Here is a 21,820-nt window from a genome sequence, read left to right on the forward strand (position 1 = left end):
ACATGGCTCGAGCCACAATAGCTAGATTTATTTATATCTTACCGACGAAAAATAACACGGGTTTAAATTATAGACTGAGTTAAATATTATGACGATTCTTAAATTATTCTGTATTCGATGACCGATAAAATAAGATTTATTAATACTGCTCTCCATATAGCGGCACTAATTTTGAGGAATTTACAATTTTCAGATTTTTTTCCTTTACTTACACTCGAAGACCTACCCTTGTGCCAAATTTCATGTGAGTCAGTATCAAAATAGCGAACTTTTAAGTTCTCCCATTTTGAAAAGGCTTAATATTAAGGGCTCAATTATTTACAGTGTTCTAAACTCATCAAGAGGATTGTATGGGGTCTATTTTTTTACCTTTGAGACCAAAAAGCCAGACAAAATTTCGACTATTTAAGATGGTCCTATTTCAATTCTGTAAAGATAAAAAGAGTTCTTTGGCAACTTTACTAGGTAATGTAGAATAATGATTTTTAATATTTTGCTTTTTTATGTACAAATTTTGAGTTTTAATATTGAACAAATTACAAGAAACGGATTTTTTAAATGAAAATTAGTTTCCTACAAAATATAGTAAATAGCCAAAGAACTTGAGTCTCTTGAGAATCTTGAGTCTCTACAGAATTGAAATTGGACCATCTTTTAGACGAAATATTGTCTGGACTTTTAGTCTAACATAAACCAAAATGGCTTTTACTCGTAGAAAAAATTATTTAAATTAAAAATAATACCTTAAAGCTTATACAAATTAACCAGTAAATTAACTGACATGGTCGAAATTTATTAAAACCTCTTTTTTCTTAAATATTGCCTATACAAAACTCCTTAAAAACAAACTGCGTGCAATCCCCTTAGGGTCATTCTATGTTTCAAATAGAGATATGAGAGTTAGAAAAACCTGGTGAATTAGTTAGGTTGAGGGGTCAATGTCTAAGTACTGCCCCCTGATGAGTATGACGGCTTCTTAAAGTAGTGAAAAGATATTTTGACTGTAGAAGCTTTTAAAGAAATGCAACATTATTGAAAGACATTCGATGGTGAAGTTAATTTATATAGAGCTAAATTGTTTCGATTAACAACAATTGGTGGTCATCGCCTAGCAAAAAAAAATGAATTTTCCTTTTTTAGGAGTTAAATCAATAAACGTTGCAGAATTTATAGAAATTACTTTGTTTATTATACAATATATTATCGGAGAACCTATGCCACTTGATTTTAGCTTCGTTGTTGATACTTCACAAGCTTAAACAATATTAATTGGATATATTTAATAAGCATAATGATAACAATAATATTTTAAATAATTGTATGTATTTATGAATTTAAATATTACACTCCTGGGTGTTTATTAAAAAGTAATATGATTATCTGATTTCTATTAATTAATAATTACAAACGAAAAAAAATTTAATACCTAAATATTATTATTTTTATTTAATTAAAAACGTATTACATTTTATTGCACTACATTTTTCGCAGTATGGTAAACATTTTAAATATTGGAATGGATAAAAATTTGTATGTCTTCGATAACAGTAAATTATTTGTAAGCAACATTATTCAAAATACACAATACATAAATCGTAATTATGAACAAAATTGAAGCAATTAAATTAATAAAATGTATGTACAGTTAATATTGATGGTTTAGCAGTTGCGCCAACAGGATATTTTTAATTTAAACTAAATACTTTTTTTCATTTAAATACAAACAAATTATTTTTAAATAAAATGTATGCAATAAATTAAATATATTATTTAATAATTTATTTAAATTAACAAATTTTTGGAAAGGCCAATAAAAATGTAATTCGAATGTCATTATTTTCAAATTATTATTTATAATTAAAAAAAAAAAAAATCTAATCTAATGTAACAATCAAGAAACAAAGGGAGAAATGTTGTATAATAGTACCTAGTTATGAAAATTAATTAGGCTACCTATATTATATTGTTTAGCGATTATTCTTCGGAATAGCCCAACAATTTTTTTGTTATTAAATAATTTAATTTAATTTTTACAATTTAACTTCCAGAAAGCACCATCATTTAGAATATGAATATTTGTTTTTCTATACTTATTAACTTTTATGTTTTGATTTATAGAGTACAGAAATATTATAAGAGATTTATTAAAACGATGGTAGATTTTTTTGGGGGAAGGGTAAGCAAAACAATTTGTCGTCAACCTGAAATTCTTAAATGTGCTACAACTGGCCATGCTAACTGGACAATTTTTTTTTTTTAGTTAAAAGATTTAATTTAACTTTATAAATAGCCATTTTAGTCACGCGACATAAAGTCTTAATCGTGATTGTCACACATTAAAAATAATTAAAATTAAAATAGTTCTCACTTTGCAGTTTAACAAAATACCAGGTGCAAAAGTATGAAAAGTTGACTGGGATTTATGCATTTTGGAGTGGTAGCAACCATTAACAGTATTTACATTTAGTTTGTTGAATTTTTTATGTTTTATTAATAAAAAATTGTTTTAAAAATTGTTCTTCTATTGGATGTAATTTACCAACAATAACCATGGAATGTAATGGTGGTCCTAAATCTACATCAGCCATTTCTGCTAAAGTAGCTACAACAATTTTTTGATCTGGCCATCCAACACGAGCCGCGCCAACACACAAACATTCTCTTGACACATCTAGAATACAAGTTAAATTAATTATAATGGACTATAAATATAAAACTTTAAATTATCTATACTAGCAGTATCTTTCTTTTTCATTAAGAACCCAACACAAATTGTTAAAATAACCCAATCTCTCATTTAGGATAGGGCATAAGTAGAAAATAGTAGAAAATAAGTATGTCATAAGTAAGTCATGAATACCAAATTTTTGGAAAATAAATCATTACTTCATGAATGACCTAAAATGGTACAGCTGTGAAAAATGACTTGTTTCTTTTTCAATATCCTGAACCTAAGTTATAATTCCAAAAAATAATAACTAAAATTCCATGTCACAAGGTGATATTCAATTTTTTGTTTGATTAACTTGTGTTGTGTCTCAAATTCATCAATTCATGAATTGATAGGGTTTAAAACACAAGTCACTGACTAGTGTAGTTTCTCCTTTCAATATTTTAAACCCAAGGGTCATTTATTGAAGAGTATTGAAATCCGCCATAAACTCATTTTCCACAATAACCTCGACACATGTTGTTTCTAAAATGACTGATTCAACTACTTTTTTTTTACCTCCAACCCACCCAGTTTTGATCATTTATTTATTTATTAACATTGTTTCACAAATAAGATTGCATTAATAATCATCAGGAATAATCTTATTGAACTAAGATCATGAAACCATTTAACCATTACCATTTTAACCTTAACTATTTTTATGGTTAAGGGTTTTTTATTATTATTTTATTACATATAACTATAAGCGCTTAAGTTTTTTCTAGATTAAACTAAGGTTATGGAAATTCCAAATATTTTAACACAGACCTCTGCAGAATCAAAATCTATTACCTAACTAGCCTCATGTTAAAAATATACATATTATGTAATATGTTTATTAGCTTCAATGCGGAGCTGAGAAGGTATTGTTTTTACAATGATGTGTTTTTATTTTTGTGTCTGGAACCACGATATTTCGTAAACCGCTGAACCAATTTCTTCGTGTAGCAAATCTATAGATTAGAAATCATACCTGGAAGGTAATTAAATGGGCAAAAAATTTAAAAAGTCACCTCTTCCCCATCAAAATCAAGAAAAACAACCAAAAAATGTACAAATTTTTCAACTTAAAATTACGATACTCTATAATTTTTTTAAAAATAGTCGAAAAAGTTCCAAATTTATATGAATTGTTCTTAAAACAGAACTAAACATTAACAAATCAAAAAATACCTTTTCCTTAGAAGGGATAGAATTTTTTTTCTTTATTTCACTTTTTCAAGGAAAGTTTTTGAGATTTAGATCTGAAAATTAGACCGAAGGTAGATCTAAAATGGAACTATACCATTTACAATTTTCTCAAAAATCTGTAGTCAAATTTTTTTTTATTAAGGAAAACCCCTAAAAATAGGGTAAATTTACACTTTGACGGTAGTCAGTCTAGGTTGCTATGTGTGAGTGAATCAACAGTCAACAGGTAACGAAAAGATTTTCATTATATTGTTAATTACGATATATGGGTAGCTATGACAATACATATGTTTATAGACAGACGATCCACCCTGCATAAGACTAAATATTAAATTTTAAATACATTATTGCTGGTCCCACAATATCTTCTAAACCACTATAACTGGTTTGAACATACTATCCACAGATTCGCATCGAAGCGTTTATTTAAAAGTGATTTTATCACTTTCAGTTATAATAAAATCTGTAGACCTGAGACCTCTCCGTCCCCACTATGCCCCGACCCCACTGTACTGGCTTTTTAATAATACAAATAGCTGTTTAGTAACATAATTCTTATTTTTTCAGCATATACTTCTATAACTATACTGAAAACTAATAAATACTTACAATTTACTTCTTCAAACTCTCCTTTGTTAATAATTTGCAGTAACTGTGAACAAGCTTCTTTTACCTCCATAAATCTGGAAGGTTGATATTCTTTTTTTTTTTTAGTTATACTTTCCCATGTTGGTTCTTTAACTTGAATATCTAAATAATTAATGCAAAAAATAATTTATGGTAATATGTAAATGCAGATAACAGCATTAGAGACCTTATCTTTGTTAATAGCTCAAAAAATTATTTTTTTATAAAAATAGTATAAAACTTTGTATAACTAGACTGAGTTATCAGTATTTCCTAAAAACATAACTCACCAAGTAAGCATAATGTATGTAAGCCTATTGCTTTGTTTTGATTTATTTTATTAAGAAAACTTGAAGGCCGCCAGATGTCTGTCCAAAAAGGTATAGATACAGTTTCTCCAAAATGATACAGCTGATAAAAAGAAAATATATATTTAATAATCATTATAAGTATAAATTACAACATTGTACTTTTGAACATCCAAAAATCACCTGGAGTCCACAACATCCTATTGCATTTAATATTGAAGCATTATGAACTACTTTAGTGTTGATGTTCAAATCCCGTGCTCTTAAGAGTATATCAGCATGTGTAGTCGCCCCAAAAGGATCGCCAACTACAAGTAATACAACATCTTTTTCATGAGCGCTATCCAATATTTCATCAGCAGATTGTTCCACCATTTCTCGATCAGCTTCGATCAGTGGTTTCTCATAAAATGTTTCCTAAACAATATTAATACTACCATAATACACAATTTGTCGACTACAATGTCACTACTTTGTACTAACTAATTTTAGTTTATCTTCAGGTAAAATTGATGTGTACGACTCCAAATAAACTCGTTCTGCATTTCGTACAATTTCTAATCCTCTTACGGTTATATCTTTGACACCCCCTAGCCCTAAGCCAACAATATAAAACATGACTAAAGTCTAAAGTATTACAAAAGTAGTTATATTTATTAAGTTTAAAGAAAATGTACACTTGTTAAATAACTTATGATTGTTATAGTGTTTTACTAAGTCCAAACTCCAGATAAGTATACTATATACTATAGTGATTATCATTAATTAACCATGATCACATGGTTCAAAATTTTATCTACAAGTGGATGTTAGCAATTCGGCCAATTTTTTATCAGTTGATAACAGATTTTCGTCATGAGCACAGCAATGCCATTATTTACACCAAAAAAATGTATTCCAATAACCAATAACTTTCAATAACAAATCAGGTAAAAAGTAAAAAAATGTTTTATTTAAATAGTAATATAAACAATTTGTGGGAAATTTCAATAAAATTATTATTTTTTTTCCAAATAATATTAAATTATAACATATACTTATAAGTTATGTATATACACTAATATAATGTAATTTATTATGAATTTTACATTATATAATTTTACGTGTATAGTGAATACACGATTAATTAGAGAATTTATAAAGATCTAACTACAATTTGCAATAAAGATAAGAACCTAACTAAAGGCAATGCTTTTGATATTAAAATACGAAATTTCTCTTAGCGGGTTTTTGGTAAAATCGATTTTGGTACTATCTGTAGTATTACACATTTTATAGATTATGTAACATTTATTTCTTATCACGCGTTATCATTTTTTTGAAGAACTACCCCCACGATGTAAAGAAGGTACATTTTTCGGGGGTAAATTAAAATAATCGGAAAGAATGTATTGTTATGTACAGTGGTGTATTACAGGGGGGGGGGTTCGGGTTTAAACGCCCCAGAGCCAAAAAAAATTGTGTTTTAAGTAATTTATTATAGGTATTTATTATATAACTGTTACAATGTTACTCTCTGAAGTAATTTAGAACTTGAAGTAAATAAATAATAATTTAATAATTATATTTTAATTATTAAGTGTTAAGGGGAATTGCGGCTACCTAAGTAAGAATTAAAATATCTTCGGAACTGTAAGTCCAGAAATTTCGTTATTCTTTTTGACGAATTATTCTTTAGACCTTCAACAACTATAAACTCAATTTGAAAAAACTTCTCTGGTGCTTAAAATTTGATATAGGAGGGGGGAGGGAGGGGTTGAGGACAATTTTTTTCTTGTACATAATACGTGATATTATATATCGTATAGAATAATTTCATATACTGTTATAAAAGGATAGTCATCGTTCGACTATAAACGTATTTTGTGGAATAGGAATTAGAATAAATAGTACATTTAATTAAACTACGTATACGAATATTGTGGTTTTTAAAATAATATATAATCTATAGTCCTGTAATAAAATAAAATTACATGTAATATATTTTTATTTAGTAATAAAAATGACAGTAACGTATAATAATATGTAAAAAAACCCTATTAGCTCCATGTAAAAATCGGCCTCCGGGCGAATGGTGGCGCTATCTACGTGACAAAATTGTACTACCAAAATGCCGTAATTTCTTGACCCACTGATTTGGTTGAGTGGCGTCACCTTATCTTCTCTATATTGTGACTACCCCCAACTCTGCACATTGCACATGAGCCGGCGGTTGTTATCAACTAATCACTACGGTAGTTTTAAATTATGATAATTAGATCCCGCGTTAAATAGTAAATACTGCTGCGGGCTGCCACTGTAAGTAGCAAGTGCCAAGAAGTTAGTACTTGTTTCTCTGTGCTGTATTGTTTGTAACTACTAACTTGTGTACTTTCAGCCTTTTGTCTTATAAAGAAATGTACATTAGTTTTTAAACTTCAGCAAACCGTCAATGGTGGTGTGAAGAAAAGATGAACCAGCAATGGTACCAGGATACTTACTACGATGAAGAGCGCACCTATGATATCGCAGCAGGTAAATATTAATTAAATATAACAATTTATTTCAATGTATATGTTTTCTTAAATTATACCAATGTAGATTATTACTATTACGAAAATGATGCTGATGATGACTTCGGAGCATTGCACCCGTGGTCAACACCTGTAGAAAACCAGTATTCAAGATATATGTTCTGGAGAGAATTTAATCTAATCACAGAACAGTGTGCCTTACCTGCTGTGCTAACTGCATACTGGTGGAGTAGCCATGTTGGTGTTACTTTAGTGGCTTCTATCTGTTTTCGGATACTGATTTTGTTTTGTAAGTTGTTAGTTACTGAAATTATGGTAATATTATTCAAAATATTTATATGAGATGATTTAGTTCAAAGATTCAGATGTTTATCCAACTGGGTGTTACACATAGTATGTGCTGCTTGTGGTTTAGCACCTGCACTCATTAGCTCTTCAACTAAAGAAAATGGAATCCCACACCATCGGTGGGTACCAGCAGCGTTGATAGTTGGTTATATGGTGCTTCTATATTCCATATCTTTGTTGACAATATTACTAGAAAGGAATAATACAAATAAAAAACAAGAAAAATTCAATGCTGCAGTGGTTTTTTCAGCAGTTGTCTTAGCATTACTTGTGTATCGGTAATTGAATAAATTTAATTTTAATATATTTTATAGATTAAGTATACTATACTTAATGTATAGCCCGCGGTAATGTAAAAACCAGCAATTTCATTTTATCTGTATGTCTTAATTTGTCTGTATTAAAACTGTTAAAAAATTTAATTAAAAAAGAGTGGCAAATTCATATGTGGACATTTTCTATCGATACTGTATTTAATGTTTGCTCTAATGTAATGTATAATGTTTTAGTGAGTATGTACTGGATAGCTCTAGAGCATGGCAAAGCACCCGTGGGACACACATGTTAATGTCTATGAAAGCTGTTGCTTTAATATTAGATTATAGATCAGGCCGCCTAAACAGTCTGCCTAGTATAGCTGAATACACAGGCTATATGTTGTGTGCTGGATGTGCACAGCTTGGACCTTATATAAGCTATAAACAGTACTTACAAGCGTTTCGGTCACGACCATCTACATACTTAAAGGTATCTACGTAACATGTATATCATTTAATATATTACATTTCTTTATAATTTATAAAACTGTATATTTTTCCTATATTTAATGGATTTAAATTAAATTATTATTTATAAATTAGAAAAATAACCAATTCTATTCAATAGTTTTTTTTATACATTTTTAGTAAATTTACTTTGTTTTCAATTTAGAACCTAAAACAGTGGGTAGCTGTGATTAAAAACTTGGGATTATCCATGGCATGGTTTATGGGATCTGTTTGCTATGTTGACTGGCTGCTAGACACGAGCTATTATAGATATTATGGGTATGTAATGTATGTCTGAAAAAATATTGGTAATTTCATCTATAGTCTATTTTAGAATTGCTATTGCGGTAGACACTTATAGAAGAGCAGCTTCATATAGATCTGGTCATTATTTTATTGCTGCTGTAGGTACTACAAATGCTCAAGCATGTGGGTATCTTAGTGAATGTGACGAAAGAATAGTAACTGCTAAACCCAGTTCTGTAGAATGGCCAAAGCAAATGTCCTATGTAGCATCAGCGTGGGATATTCCAACTCACCAATGGCTTAAAACATGTAAGTAGAATGCAAAAATCAAAATTTAGTAATATTTATTTTTTTAAATTTTATATCATATTTTTATTATTATTTTGCAATGTTTAAAATTACTACATCAAATATTAATATATAATTATTTACTATAGCGACTTATAGAACGTTTAACGCACAAACGGCTCAGTAAATAAAAATTGGATGTTGCTTGAACACCTGATAATGTTAACAGCTCTGTGAATTATCGGTTTTTGGACCTGTAAAATACTGGCACGATTATCAATTATAACCGCAATTTTGTTATAATAATATAGCATTTCTTAATGCAACATTTTATTAGTTTACACTATCATTAAAACTTTACACAATAAATTAGTAACAGATTAGTTACAGGGACATTATCACATTTACAGATAGATTTTTATACAACCCACCCTAAGAAAAAAAAAAACGCCAGTACTAACAGTAAATTTACCAAATTTTCACAAGGTATAGAGAAGAACTTAATCCATGAGGTAGCGTTTTAATTTTTTTGGTATCTATACTTAATATTTTTTATAAGCAAATTTAAAAAGGAAAAAATAATGACTACGAATGAATAATTTTGATTGTGCTTAAGTTATCAAAAAACTAAAAACGCTACCCCATAGATAAAGTTCTTCTCTATCCATTGTAAAAATTGTATACGGCTACCCTAAATACTGCCTTCACATTCTTGTCACCCGCAAAATCATTTATCAAGTATAAATTATGGGTGGTTAGCATCCTTTGAAGTAATATTTAAAATGAAGTGTTTTGATGAAATATTAATATATTGTAAAAAAAAAGGTCATGATTGTACGAATAAATGAATGTTGGATACTTTGGTAAATAAAAATGTTTATTGATATTTTTTCAGAACTAAATTTATCAAAAAATATCCCAAACAATTTTGTTGCTATTTTTACTTTAAGAGTCATTATTTCCAACACGGCCTTCATGAAGTACTTTTAATTAAAAATTGTAGGTTTGGTCCAAATGATGTGCTAAGAACTAATCCATAAAATTTGCATTATCAAAGAAAAGCAACATTTTTGTTAATAGGTTTGAAAGGTTTTCACCCTTATTGCAAAATGATTTTGTGCAAAAAGAAAATTCTGGGAAGTGTTATGGATTTAGTCTAGATTGGTTCATAACACAATATTCTGCAAAAAAGTGGTTAATAGCACCTTATTCGGACCAAACATAACAATTTTTGATCTATAGACTAGATGTGAATAAAGCAGTTGCACCATAGAATAAATATTATTTTGTGATTCAACAGTTAAAAAAACTGCTGATAACATTTGAATTAAAAAAAACACAGAAAAATCAACATATTTTATATTTGTCTGATGACTTTTATCCGTGTACGTAGTAACTTAATTATTGCTTACAATAATTGACGGTAGCAGTAAGTATAATAAAAATGAATTGAAATAATGGATAACCAGTAATGAATGAATTGTAACAACTGTAGCCAATAGAAAGTGTAGACTTTATACTAATATTTTGGCTACGTTATTTTTTCTGTCGTAATTCATACATTGACAAACCAGTTGAAACATAATAATGAAGTTTGAACATATTTTTAAATTTCTCTTCTTATTTATTTAACAATATTTTCTTTTAAAATATTAATACTCTGTTCGATACAGACGTGTTTGACAAAATGTATAGCCACGGTAAGGCACCAATCGCAGCTGCTGCAACATTTGCCGTCAGCTGTGCTATACACGGATTTGAAGTACGAGTTTCAGCTGTTCTTGCTATGATTGGAGGGTGTGCTTATGTTGAGCTGCTACTGCGCAAACGACTAGCTGCAAAGTTTCCAATAATATTTGGTAAAAAGAGCAACATTAAAAAAACTTCCCTGTCTAAAACGACTTCAAGATGGATGCGGATTGTAATAAATATGCTATTTGTTGTTCTTAATATTATTCACCTTTCTTACTTAGGAGCCGTAATGGACACTAGCAATGATACAGAATCTGTGTTTTCTGTATGGCATAGATGTGCATACATAGGCCATTTACTATTATTTTTTACTTATATTATTGCTGTTTTATTGTAAGATAGTAAATATGTAAAAATACCAATATTTTTAAAACAAAATTATCAGTTTACAATATTTTATCAGTATTAATTATTAAATATTTATTTATATAATTATTTAAGACTTGTGCATTATCTAAGGTAATTTTTTTTTTATCTTATAATTAATGTAAAAATAAAAAAAAAAGTTCAAATAATCTGTAATAATAATCTATTTAAAAAAATGTAACCTAAAAAACAAATCACCATATTATGCTTTAACATAAAATTAATAAAATGTAAATGATATGCTTTGAAAATTAAGTACAAACACCTTCAAAAGGAGTAAATCTTTGAGTATACTATTAATTAATACCCTGTAGTTTCCAAGATGTATACTCTGGTTCAAGAGAATATACCAGTTCTGCGCATTACAACTGACTGCTGTTTTGAAGTCAATTTTGAACCCAACCGAAACTCATTGCGGTCAGACGCTTGCAGGGAGATGCGCAATGCCCAACAAAAAGAGGTTGATGCCTAGTATTTTGTTGTCTTTTGGAACAGAGTAGTATAGTGTGCTTAATTATTTTTTATAATATAATCTTGCGTTTCTCTACCCAACGGGCATTAAATTCCTCTTGCTCTATATCTGCTTGTACAGGTCCATCCTGTAGTTCATACCTCGCTTCTGCAAGCCATTCCTGAATAACATAAATTAGATTTATAATATTAATAATGGTATATAATATATTTGATATAATTATTTAACTTCAGCTGAGTAATAATAAAATGCTTTATATTTTATTTCATTACAATATAAATATCACAAGTGTTGCTTAAGTATTTTCTTAATGTTTATATCTTTATTAGTGAATATTAATTTGACTGTATTGAATAGTTTACTATAATATTAATTTAACGTAATATAACTAAGCCACAGCAACGCGTGGCCGGGTCTGCTATAAATAATAATAATGTATCACTTCTGTTAACCAGTATTTATTAAGCCGGGTACACAGGCAGCTAGTTGCAGCTAATGATGTTTGTTTCGTTTGGACGTGTTAGCTCGTTGTACGCGCACACTGTTTTGATGTTCACTCTAGAGGCGATATTTGAACAGAATGTTGGACAACACTTTTTTAGTGTGGACGTGATCGGCAACAACTTAAGTTGTAACATTAAATACTCTATTCAAATATAGTATTTAATTAAAATAATTATGGTAAAAAAAAAATGGTCTATTATAATAACTGATGCTTATTTTAATTGTAGAGATAATTGGAGATATGGAAATATTATATAATTACTAGCAATTGTTAGTATTATATTACTAGTACAGAAATATGCCAAGGGTGGTGATCACTACAGCGCCACCTTGAAAATACTCCACTGGCTTACACCACAGTAGAATAAAACAACGAAATGTAATATATTTTGAATGTAGACGCTAGTAGTTTTTACTCTACATCTAACAAAAAAATAAGAAAAACATTGATCCAGTTGAAATAATGCATATATTTAACGTAAAATAACATTAATTTGTATTAATATAGAATATTATACCTAATATTGATCTCCAAGTATTTTTAAAATTTTTAAAACTGAAATTTATATAATATTGTTTCGGGCTATGTTTTTATCGATGTTACCAAACATCAATGTTCTATTAATTATTATCATATTATTGTTAGAACTAATGTTATGATGTGATGTTATAAATTATAATTTACACATCAATTAACACAGATGCTATGCAAATCTGTTTGACTACATATTTATAATAAAATCGTATATGTTATAAGCTCACTTTTATCTACACAAGTTTATTTTTTAGACCTTAAGCTCTTAAAAACTGCTCAATATGGAGAAATCAAGAACGAAGAAAAAATGTCTCTGTTTTCTAGGGGAAAGGGTTTATGATATTTATACTGTTTGTCAAGGTTTATCGATAATACTTTTCAACTAAGTAATATTCCACAGTAATTTTAAGCTAATTAACTTATAACCTAAATCCTTTTTTTTAGTTTTCGTAGTGTGCGCATTAGTAGTGTGCGGGTTGGTAAAAAATAAATTTGAACAAACACAGATAAATCATAATGAACATTGTTCACGTACATGCTGGTGCACAAGTTTGCCAACACCGGACAACATTTCATCGAACAAGTGCACGCACAATGTTTCTTAGTGTGGACCCAGCTTAACAAATCTGTCTCTTTCTAACGATATTGACCCCGCGGCAGTATAGGCGGGATGTGTGGGAGGTGCTAATGTATTTAAAATTGTTTTTTAATATCAGGGTAGATATGAATAAGGTAGCTTGTCTGTCTTAAAGAATTTATAGTCATTGTTAGTCATATAATTAACAATACAAATAACTTTGCCAGATAATGTTTCAATGTTGATTCATTGTTGATCACCGTTTTAAGAATATTCTGTACACATTTTTAAGTAATTAAATGATTTTTTAAAAAGTTAAAGCGTAAAGGAATTCTAAAATAAAATGTGTTTCAAATATTTTTCTCGATTTTGATGGTATGGTGTCGTTTTAATAAACTTTAGACTCACCAAATTACCAATCTCATATAGTTCAAACAAAAAAAAAAAAATGATTATAAAACCAATATTTTCACAGCATGAAGTTAAAAAACAAATAATGTAAACAGTTTTCAAAAACCATGACCCAAGTAAATCATTTTAGGTTCTCATGACTGAAATATACTATTATAGCGTGCTACCCCCTTTCCGTTAAAATGTTCAATGGCAAAAATAAAATGGCAGAGTAAGGGCAAGCCAATCAAATTAATTTATTTTATTAAGTTACTATAGTTGCGTTGCTCTGGATTCGCCTTTTGAATTTTCCAATTTTTTGGGCAACTTTTCCAATTTTACTTTTTGCTAAAACACTATTCGGTTAACATTTTCTACGCTTATACAAAAAAATCTACTAGGATTTTTTTTTTTGGTTTCAGGCTTTTTTTTGTCAACTTTTATAAGAATTTCTTAAATAATTATGTTACTTAATATACTTATGGCATAATTATTGTAAAGTATTCGTAATACTTACATTGTCATCGCCCTGTGATGGTAATATATTAGTAACATTTAGATCTGAAATTCCTACGACTCGAAGATGGCGAGAAGAATATAAATAGAACATTTGTAAGCCTATTGGATCCATACCGAATGTTACTGCATGGTTACTTATACATTTCTACAAATAATTAAATATATTTTGAAATATTTGACAGATAGATTTTTAATTACAGTTTATGGTAATTTATTATGGTGATACCTCTTCCTTGAATCTGACTCTTGTAGGATCAAATATTCTGTTTAGACGAAGATTATGGAATAAAGTACATCCATTTTCATCCATATTTTCAACAGCCATTAAAGAGTCATCAAGACTTTGCAAGTAACCATCTAAAAAAATTTCAATTGTTAATTATTTCTATACAAAACGTAGAAAATAAAATAAATCTATTACCAAGCATTTTGTTTACGTTATTACTATCACCTTCATCACAAGAAGTACCAATAATGTGAACCAAGAGCTGGAGAGCAGTCCAACTTAACAAAAGGCTAGAGTTCGCGTCCAACAATTTTCTGCCTTCTTTGTCTGTTATATACATGCCTGTATAGTATGGTAGCTTGCCTTCAGTATCCAGAGCATTGATTAAACGTATAATGTTATTGTGAATTAGCCATGTTTGATCTACTGTAACAAACAACCATCGGTACTGTCCTGAATATCCTCTATATATGGTTTTAAGAGCATGACAGTAACGTCGCCATCGCACTTCTTTATCTGTGGTGAAAAGCCAGTCAACACTGTCCTCAGTCAAATAAAGGTTCTTTCGACCCATGTACACTATTTTATTACATCTGTTGTCTTCACGCCATGCATTACGCTGAGCAAGAACGTCATCTGTATCCTGAATTAATATCAAACACAACAAAGACACATTTTTAAAGTGTGTAGATGGTATTCTGGTTTTAGCTAAATTTACACGATGGTATTGCCGTTGTTTATTAAACTTGAGTTTTGTTAATACGTTTTTGACATTATTGTCTTGGGTGGTAATAGTGAATAATAAGTATGCCAATAAAGCTCCAACTGCAAATCCTAGGACAAACGGCAAAAGTGATGTTGATGAAAACGGACGTCGCCGTCCATACCACAATGACACCATTGACGGTTGCAATTACAGACTATTGAAACGAGCGCCACCGTCGCGTCGTTGTCTATCTGAATGTTTTCCGTCGCACTAGTCATCTCATCACAAACACGAAGTTTACGAACTTAATAGGTAATACACACTTGTGTCGTAGAACAGATGAAAACGCAAGGTGGTTAATAAGAGTACGTACATTGAACACCTATATAAATAATTATGATATTATTATTCACTGTGCTAAATAGTACACAGTCAGCAGAATTACTTATTAAAGCTAAAAACGTTAAAATTGAAAATTTTAATAACGAACGCGAGATTCCCTATGATAATAAAATATTATATAGATATAATGATTGAAATAATATACCATGGATAATATGACTATGATAAGCCCCTTGACTAATGAATATTATTCATGGAAAAGCAGTGAGGCACAGAATAGATAAAATTTAATCTATTCTGTGATTAAGGCATGCTTTTCAAACAAAATATTATAATACCTAGTATATAATATTATAGATAAAATTTGTGAATTGTATTCTAATTTTCTGTTCTCTATTATAACTTACAAGTGCATAACGGCCAACGGCACACTTGGTAAAATGCAAACATACTCATAATTTAATGGTCATACTTGATAAACATCACACTTCACTGGCCGATATTGACGACTTCACTCACTATCTACGTCCTCATCATGATATATGATTTTGCCTAAATTTGTCATACAGCTGCGAGCCGTATGCTATAAAAAAGTACTTGACTTGAAGATTGCATGGGCAATAACCAAGATGGCTCTTTTTACTTTATTAGATGTATGAAAAATGGTATTTTCTTTCAAAAACAATTTTAATTGTAAATTGTAAAGGTGAAAGTAATAGTCATAAAAGCATTTTATGGGAGTGTGAAGGCAAAGCGCCCGTTAACGAAATAATTAACCTTTTATCGGTCGCGCGGTTTTTAGTCACGCTTATAAGTAAATACTAAATAAGTTTTCCACGTTAGTCAAATAAACTATATCATGTGACTGGGGTACGTTTTTACCCTGTGCGACCGATAGAAGGTTGGACTATTAAACAATAAAAAAATCGTTACGTTTATAATACAAAAAATTACTTTTGTTTGGGGGAACTCAAAAATAAATTATTCAGATTTAAGATTTACTTGGATAATGTAATTTTTTTAGATCGAATTCTACTTATACTAAAAATTTGAATATGATAAAACCAGAAGTAAATAGGTTAGGTTAAGGTAACAACCATAAAATATCTCGTATCAAGATCTAAAAGTTTATGGTGAGGTCGACTGAAAAGCAAAAATTACTTATAATTATTGAGCTCGAGAGCCAAAATTTTTAACATATGTCGAGTTCAGTCAACAGCCGTATTTCCATCTTCATATTCGAAAAAAAAAAGTCCAGGGAACCATAGCTTTCTCTAAGAGGAAGCAAAACTATTGTTCGTATTGTAACTACTTTAATTTAAAAATGATAGTGACAAATACATTAATATTTGTGCATTAACTACAAATACAAAAAATAAAAATGGTAGTTACAATAATATAAAAACTTCATTCTAACATAGGTTCAATAGTTTTTAAGCATGCTTTAATGACAAATACATTTTATTTTTAATATTTTTTCTTTCTGGATTTATCTTTTTCAACAACAGGGCGATGATGCTAACTAATTGATCTGAACTCAGATTGGAACGATTTTTAAATTTAGATACTAGTTGTGTAGTAGTTATTGGTTTTCGTGACAAGTATCGTCGAACTGCTTCTTCAGTAATTCCATGCGTGTCAGACATAGTTAAAGAAGAAAATTCCAATCTTGCTTTCTTTAACACTGGTTCCGAACTAAAAAATAAAAGTATTTTTTTTTTATACTTTTGTGTTAATTTAACCGTTAATCGAAATTACTTTTGATTATTAGTACTACTGGTACTTTGATCACCACTGCCTTCTTTGATTGTATCTAGTCCAAATGGTCTTTTTCTAAGTGGTTCACTATCAATATCAGAACTATCTAAAGAACTGTCACTATCTGAATCTAAAAATAAACCAAAATTTTACAATTAATATTCTCATCATTTTAAACTCAATTTACAAAAGAAATTAACTTTTGTTACACTATCAGTAACAAAATAAATTACTTTACCAAACATGCTAATTTTACCTAATACCAATATATTTATTAAAATGATATTTAAAGACGGTCTCACATGCCTGGTTTATTTGGCTAATATTGGTCACTGGCAATAATTAACAATCATTATTGCAGCTCATGTATGTATACAAGTATTTCTTTTCCCTTATGTAACAACTAATCAACAACTATGTGGAAACTAACAAAATTCCAAGGCCAAACTTTGCCTTCATTTAACTCGTCTACAACAAGTTGTAAATGTTGACCAAATGGTCGAATTATGTGGTACCCGTCTTGGTTAATATAGGTTACTTCAGTAGGATAAGTACTGATAACTAAACAAAATTAATGGAAAAAAATTATTCTTCCCACGTTAAAGTGCGTTTTTACAAAATTTGACCTTATCCCTCTGATAAACAAAATGTTATATATTCCTGCTAATCTAACATGAATACCTTAAAATTTCTAAATTATTATTTAATTTGTATTTTATTGTAAAATTTTAAATTTAATATTATATAATATATATGTATATAAATATATATAACCTGTTTCTTTTTTTGTTTTCTTTTCTACTTGTTTTTTCTTCTTTTTATTTGGAGTAGTTTGTTTAGGTTTAGTATCCTCTTTTTTGGCCTTATCATCATCTTCGACATCTGTGTTCGTACCTTCTTCCTTTTTCTCTTCTTTTTTTTCCTCATCCTCACCTTCATCTTCATCAGATGTTAAAAGGCTTTTTAATGCTTTTTCTTCAGATACACCCTGCATTTCTTTAGTAACTTTGGCTTCATCGTCTGATACCCTATTCATAAAATAGAAATATTGTAAATAAATGTCAAATTGTGTACTTAAATAATTACTCGTCTGATGAATCAGAAATATAGTCTAGTTCTCTGCCTTCTTCATCACCATCATCACTTTCTTCAATAGCTGACTCGTCAGAACCCTTATTTTTCTTTTTTGGTTTTGGTTTGTTCTTATCTTTTACTATAAAAATTAGTTTGTATAAACCAAACATGAATTTAAAAATTGTTGTTTAAATTACATATAAATTTTGTTTACATTTTTGTTTTTTTTTCTTTTCAACTTTTTCTTCATCATTATCTTCATTTTCATCAGACTCTTCTCCTTCACTGTCAACCCACTCATCCATTTCAGAAATTTTAAGCTCTACAAATGCACAAAAAATAAGTAGAAAGAGATGTGTACAGTTTTTATTAGCAAAGGATAATATGTATGAGGAAGAACAGTAACCAAGTGTTAGTGATCCCTCGACACTCAATTAGATGGTAACCGTCTAGGGATAAATTGGAAGGCTTGAGGCACGTATTATTATTGAAATACAGCAGAGTGACTATGGGAGAACATTATTTAAGTTATTGGAACCAACTTAGAAGGCCCTCATCAAAATTGGAAATTAGCCTGACAAAGTGAAATAAGGAAAAGTTGTTAGTACTTTTTAACACGCTTATATTAGCTTCACTTGAATGTATGTTTGTTTGTGTGTAACTAAAAGAGATAGGCAACCGAACGTACATGCGTGTATTCATTGTTGTTTACCTGAAGTTTTCAAGTAATAGAGACACGTATGTACTAGAATTAAAAAAACACGATTTTAAAGCACATCGAACTAAAAAGTGGAAAATAAATAGTTTAAAAAAACTAAAAAACACGCTTAAATAGTAAAATAAATTAAAAAGTAGAAAATAATTTTCAATATAGAAATCAATTAATACAAAATAAATAGTATTATTGTGAAAAAAGTGTGGGGCGCTTTTCAAGAACTGATATATGTAGCACCCCACGCTTTTTTCACAATAATACTATTTATTTTTTATTAATTGATTTCTATATTGAAAATTATTTTCTACTTTTTAGTTTATTTTACTATTTAAGCGTGTTTTTTAGTTTTTTTAAACTATATTTATTTTTTAGTTGGTCAAAGTATATTACTAATACTTTATCCAAAAAATACTCCATACAAATTTGGAAATCATTAAAATATTTTTAAAAAAGTTTTAGTGTCATAATTTAAATTAAAAAATATATAAGCTTTATTCTCGATCTTTAAAGGGGTTTACTTTTTACATTTTATTTGTAATAAACTGCCTTTCTGGTTAGTTTTCTGATCTTAGGACTGTCTATATGAAAAAAATCGAATCAGCAATTTAGAAGATATTATGGGTTTGTAAAAACAATACCTTCTCAACTACGCATCCAAGCTAAAATAGTGTAATGGACATTTAGAATTTACTATACTCAGTTCTATAGTGTAGCAATTAACCATTTTACCTTTGCTTTTTCGACTTTTCGTTCCTTTTCCTTTATCTTCTTCGTCCAACACTTCATCCTCTTCATTCTTTAGTCTCTTTTGTAACATAAGATTAAAATGATTCATCACTTTATTGCGTCTAAAAAAAAAACCTTAAATAAATAACTGTAGCATTAAAAATTGACATAATCTAATTGCCAAAAACCTTCCGAATTCTTCTTCTGCTTCTTCAGCTGATAATGTTTTGTAACGTTGTACTGGCTGAAAGTTATACCATTCTTCTAACTTATGAGCATTAATAATTCCATCTGCTCCGTGAGTGAAAACATAATAAGAGGAATTATCAGTTATACCACCTTCACGAACACCTCTAAACCTATGACATTCATACATTAATAAAAGTAGGTATAATGTGCTAATTAAGACAAAAAATACTTTTTCCCTCCGAATTTCAAAGTCCAGGGGCTTGATTCACTAGCTTTTTTATTTCCACCATATCTTCTTTTTCTAGCTTCTTGCCTTGCTTCACGTCCAAACTCACTTCCAGCGCCAAATCTATGATAAAAAGAACATTTAATAAATTATTTAATATGTATTTGAAATAATATTAAATACTTTGGCATGTCTTCTTCTGCAGTTTTGCCATCAACTTTGTTAGCATCTCTTTCCATTTTCGCATGAGCCCATTTTCCAAAATCAATATTTAAATTGCTATTAAACTTCATAATCTCATACTTTTTATTAGGAATTCTAAAAAATACATCAAAATAAATAGAGCAGTTTGTAATTATATATAATATGAAAAACAAAATATAAATATTAGTGTCCTTATATCGACTGCGGCAGCAAAAAAAGTCATAACTTGATTTTTGCAACTTTTGAAGAGAGCAAAAACCAAACTTTAATTTTGATTACTTATTCTAATTTTATTTGCAGTCTTATATAAGTTGTCTATACTACCAGATCGATTTTTAAAAATATTATTTTTACGAACATAGAAAAAAGAAAGAAATTATGGAACACATTGTTTGCTACCCCTACAGCACCTATCCTACTTACCCTTGTTATCTTTTTATAGATTTAAAAAAGTACTAAATATTAAAATATTTTTTTCTGTAAGCACATATTTTTAAAAATGTGATAAGTATAGCCTATATCTAACAGGAAAATATAATATAAGACAAGTATTACAAACAAATTACCTATTAATAATTTGACATTTAAAATATGTCATAGAAGTTGAGAAAATAAATTTTGTCAAATATTGTAGTTTATATTGTATTTCTTAATAAAATAGCCGCACTCATTCCCTTCAATAGCGTGAAATTAATTTGTATTTTTCAATAATTCGATCAAACGTTTTTCGAACCAAGTGAGGAGGCGAAAGCAGTTTTGCCCACTTCAAATCCTCTACAGCCTAATTTTAGAGGCAACTTATGAGGAGAGAAAGTCACACTTAACTTTACTACAGCCAGTTGTATTCATGTACGTTAAACTTCACTTATTATTTTCTATACTCTGTTTAAAGAGAGAACGGTACTTCATGCGATGACGGAAATCGTAACACGAATTTTCCACACAAATTTCAGAATGATCCCCAGCCTCAAAAAAACGAATGCATGTTAAAATGTTTCAGTGTTAAATGTGTCAGAGATTTAAAAAAAATTGTTTAGTTATAGCAAAAATTTTATTTATTATTTTGATGGCGAGTAATTACTAATTTTTGCCTTATTAGGACCCTTGTTCATACGTTTGATAAACTTACTTAGGAATTCGCAAAGAGAATTCTTGCATTGTGACGGTTTTGTTTTCCACCAGATTTTTAGAATTATTCATGTTAATTTTAACTATTACTTGTGTGCAAATGTATTGTATTAATAGTTATCTATAATTTACAACGAAATTATTGGAATGAACCGTAAACTAACAGTATAATTAATAAAAGTTAAAACTATGCATAAATTACAGAAACAAGATAATATGAAATAAAGAACAGAATTAACAAATTATACGTGATAACATTCAATCCACAAGTCCGGTAGTCAAGGTTAAACATGTTTTATCAGTGAAACTAAATTGATACCTGAGACATTGATTATTGTATTTTATCAATACCCAACAGTAGTATAGAATTAACGACTTTTTAAGTTTTTACTCAACCTATCAATTGAGCT

General features: G+C 29.1%; 4 protein-coding genes across 11 annotated transcripts; 1 reads left to right on the forward strand and 3 right to left on the reverse strand.

Annotated features, from left to right (window-relative positions):
• Positions 1-1,616: 1,616 nt before the first annotated feature.
• On the reverse strand, positions 1,617-5,600 carry LOC126844946 (diphthine methyl ester synthase). Its single transcript, XM_050583464.1, has 5 exons — positions 5,323-5,600; positions 5,023-5,256; positions 4,822-4,942; positions 4,514-4,654; positions 1,617-2,671 (listed from the first exon to the last, which is right to left on the reverse strand). Exons 1-5 carry the CDS (start codon positions 5,455-5,457, stop codon positions 2,481-2,483), a joined length of 822 nt encoding a protein of 273 aa, XP_050439421.1. The 5' UTR covers positions 5,458-5,600; the 3' UTR covers positions 1,617-2,480.
• A 68-nt stretch (positions 5,601-5,668) lies between these two features.
• On the forward strand, positions 5,669-11,230 carry LOC126844941 (protein-serine O-palmitoleoyltransferase porcupine). Of its 6 annotated transcripts, none has more exons than XM_050583455.1 (9): positions 5,689-5,768; positions 6,883-7,158; positions 7,217-7,353; positions 7,420-7,641; positions 7,705-7,978; positions 8,210-8,447; positions 8,631-8,746; positions 8,802-9,022; positions 10,675-11,230. In XM_050583455.1, the coding sequence occupies exons 3-9, from the start codon at positions 7,290-7,292 to the stop codon at positions 11,088-11,090; spliced, it is 1,551 nt and encodes a 516-aa protein (XP_050439412.1). In that variant the 5' UTR covers positions 5,689-5,768; positions 6,883-7,158; positions 7,217-7,289; the 3' UTR covers positions 11,091-11,230. The 6 variants fall into 6 exon arrangements, with proteins under 6 accessions (XP_050439411.1, XP_050439414.1, XP_050439412.1 ...); XM_050583453.1 differs by having other exon boundaries at positions 5,690-5,768; positions 6,883-7,137; XM_050583454.1 differs by lacking the exon at positions 6,883-7,158 and having other exon boundaries at positions 5,669-5,768.
• Positions 11,231-11,241: 11 nt separating this feature from the next.
• LOC126844943 (uncharacterized) lies at positions 11,242-15,710 on the reverse strand. Of its 3 annotated transcripts, none has more exons than XM_050583462.1 (5): positions 15,061-15,549; positions 14,538-14,985; positions 14,343-14,473; positions 14,115-14,261; positions 11,242-11,751 (listed from the first exon to the last, which is right to left on the reverse strand). In XM_050583462.1, exons 1-5 carry the CDS (start codon positions 15,241-15,243, stop codon positions 11,641-11,643), a joined length of 1,020 nt encoding a protein of 339 aa, XP_050439419.1. In that variant the 5' UTR covers positions 15,244-15,549; the 3' UTR covers positions 11,242-11,640. The 3 variants fall into 3 exon arrangements, with proteins under 3 accessions (XP_050439419.1, XP_050439418.1, XP_050439416.1); XM_050583461.1 differs by adding an exon at positions 15,596-15,710 and having other exon boundaries at positions 11,243-11,751; positions 14,538-15,430; XM_050583459.1 differs by having other exon boundaries at positions 11,243-11,751; positions 14,538-15,549.
• A 1,051-nt stretch (positions 15,711-16,761) lies between these two features.
• Positions 16,762-21,637, reverse strand: LOC126844942 (general transcription factor IIF subunit 1). Its single transcript, XM_050583458.1, has 10 exons — positions 21,412-21,637; positions 20,262-20,396; positions 20,082-20,201; positions 19,852-20,022; positions 19,667-19,785; positions 18,437-18,544; positions 18,235-18,361; positions 17,923-18,176; positions 17,149-17,278; positions 16,762-17,085 (listed from the first exon to the last, which is right to left on the reverse strand). Exons 1-10 carry the CDS (start codon positions 21,480-21,482, stop codon positions 16,824-16,826), a joined length of 1,497 nt encoding a protein of 498 aa, XP_050439415.1. The 5' UTR covers positions 21,483-21,637; the 3' UTR covers positions 16,762-16,823.
• Between the last annotated feature and the right edge of the window lie 183 nt (positions 21,638-21,820).

This window comes from Adelges cooleyi, unplaced genomic scaffold (genome assembly GCF_023614345.1).
Source record: "Adelges cooleyi isolate 19-005CV unplaced genomic scaffold, UGA_ACOO_1.1 ACOO_flye_CR_arks_rails_tigmint_CR_PRNA_651, whole genome shotgun sequence".
Taxonomy (NCBI): domain Eukaryota; kingdom Metazoa; phylum Arthropoda; class Insecta; order Hemiptera; family Adelgidae; genus Adelges; species Adelges cooleyi.

Coding starts and splice junctions, on each gene's coding strand:
- LOC126844941 (XM_050583454.1), top strand. CDS start 7,290: ATGAACCAGCAATGGTACCAGGATACTTACTACGATGAAGAGCGCACC. Junction 8,448..8,630: donor GACCATCTACATACTTAAAG/GTATCTACGTAA, acceptor TTTTCAATTTAG/AACCTAAAACAGTGGGTAGC. Junction 8,747..8,801: donor AGCTATTATAGATATTATGG/GTATGTAATGTA, acceptor AGTCTATTTTAG/AATTGCTATTGCGGTAGACA.
- LOC126844942 (XM_050583458.1), bottom strand. CDS start 21,482: ATGAATAATTCTAAAAATCTGGTGGAAAACAAAACCGTCACAATGCAA. Junction 20,397..21,411: donor TTCTCTTTGCGAATTCCTAA/GTAAGTTTATCA, acceptor TGTATTTTTTAG/AATTCCTAATAAAAAGTATG. Junction 17,086..17,148: donor AGTAGTACTAATAATCAAAA/GTAATTTCGATT, acceptor TTTATTTTTTAG/TTCGGAACCAGTGTTAAAGA.
- LOC126844943 (XM_050583461.1), bottom strand. CDS start 15,243: ATGGTGTCATTGTGGTATGGACGGCGACGTCCGTTTTCATCAACATCA. Junction 14,474..14,537: donor TAACGTAAACAAAATGCTTG/GTAATAGATTTA, acceptor AAATTTTTTTAG/ATGGTTACTTGCAAAGTCTT. Junction 11,752..14,114: donor CATCACAGGGCGATGACAAT/GTAAGTATTACG, acceptor TATGTTATTCAG/GAATGGCTTGCAGAAGCGAG.
- LOC126844946 (XM_050583464.1), bottom strand. CDS start 5,457: ATGTTTTATATTGTTGGCTTAGGGCTAGGGGGTGTCAAAGATATAACC. Junction 5,257..5,322: donor CTGAAGATAAACTAAAATTA/GTTAGTACAAAG, acceptor AATATTGTTTAG/GAAACATTTTATGAGAAACC. Junction 4,943..5,022: donor TAGGATGTTGTGGACTCCAG/GTGATTTTTGGA, acceptor TCTTTTTATCAG/CTGTATCATTTTGGAGAAAC.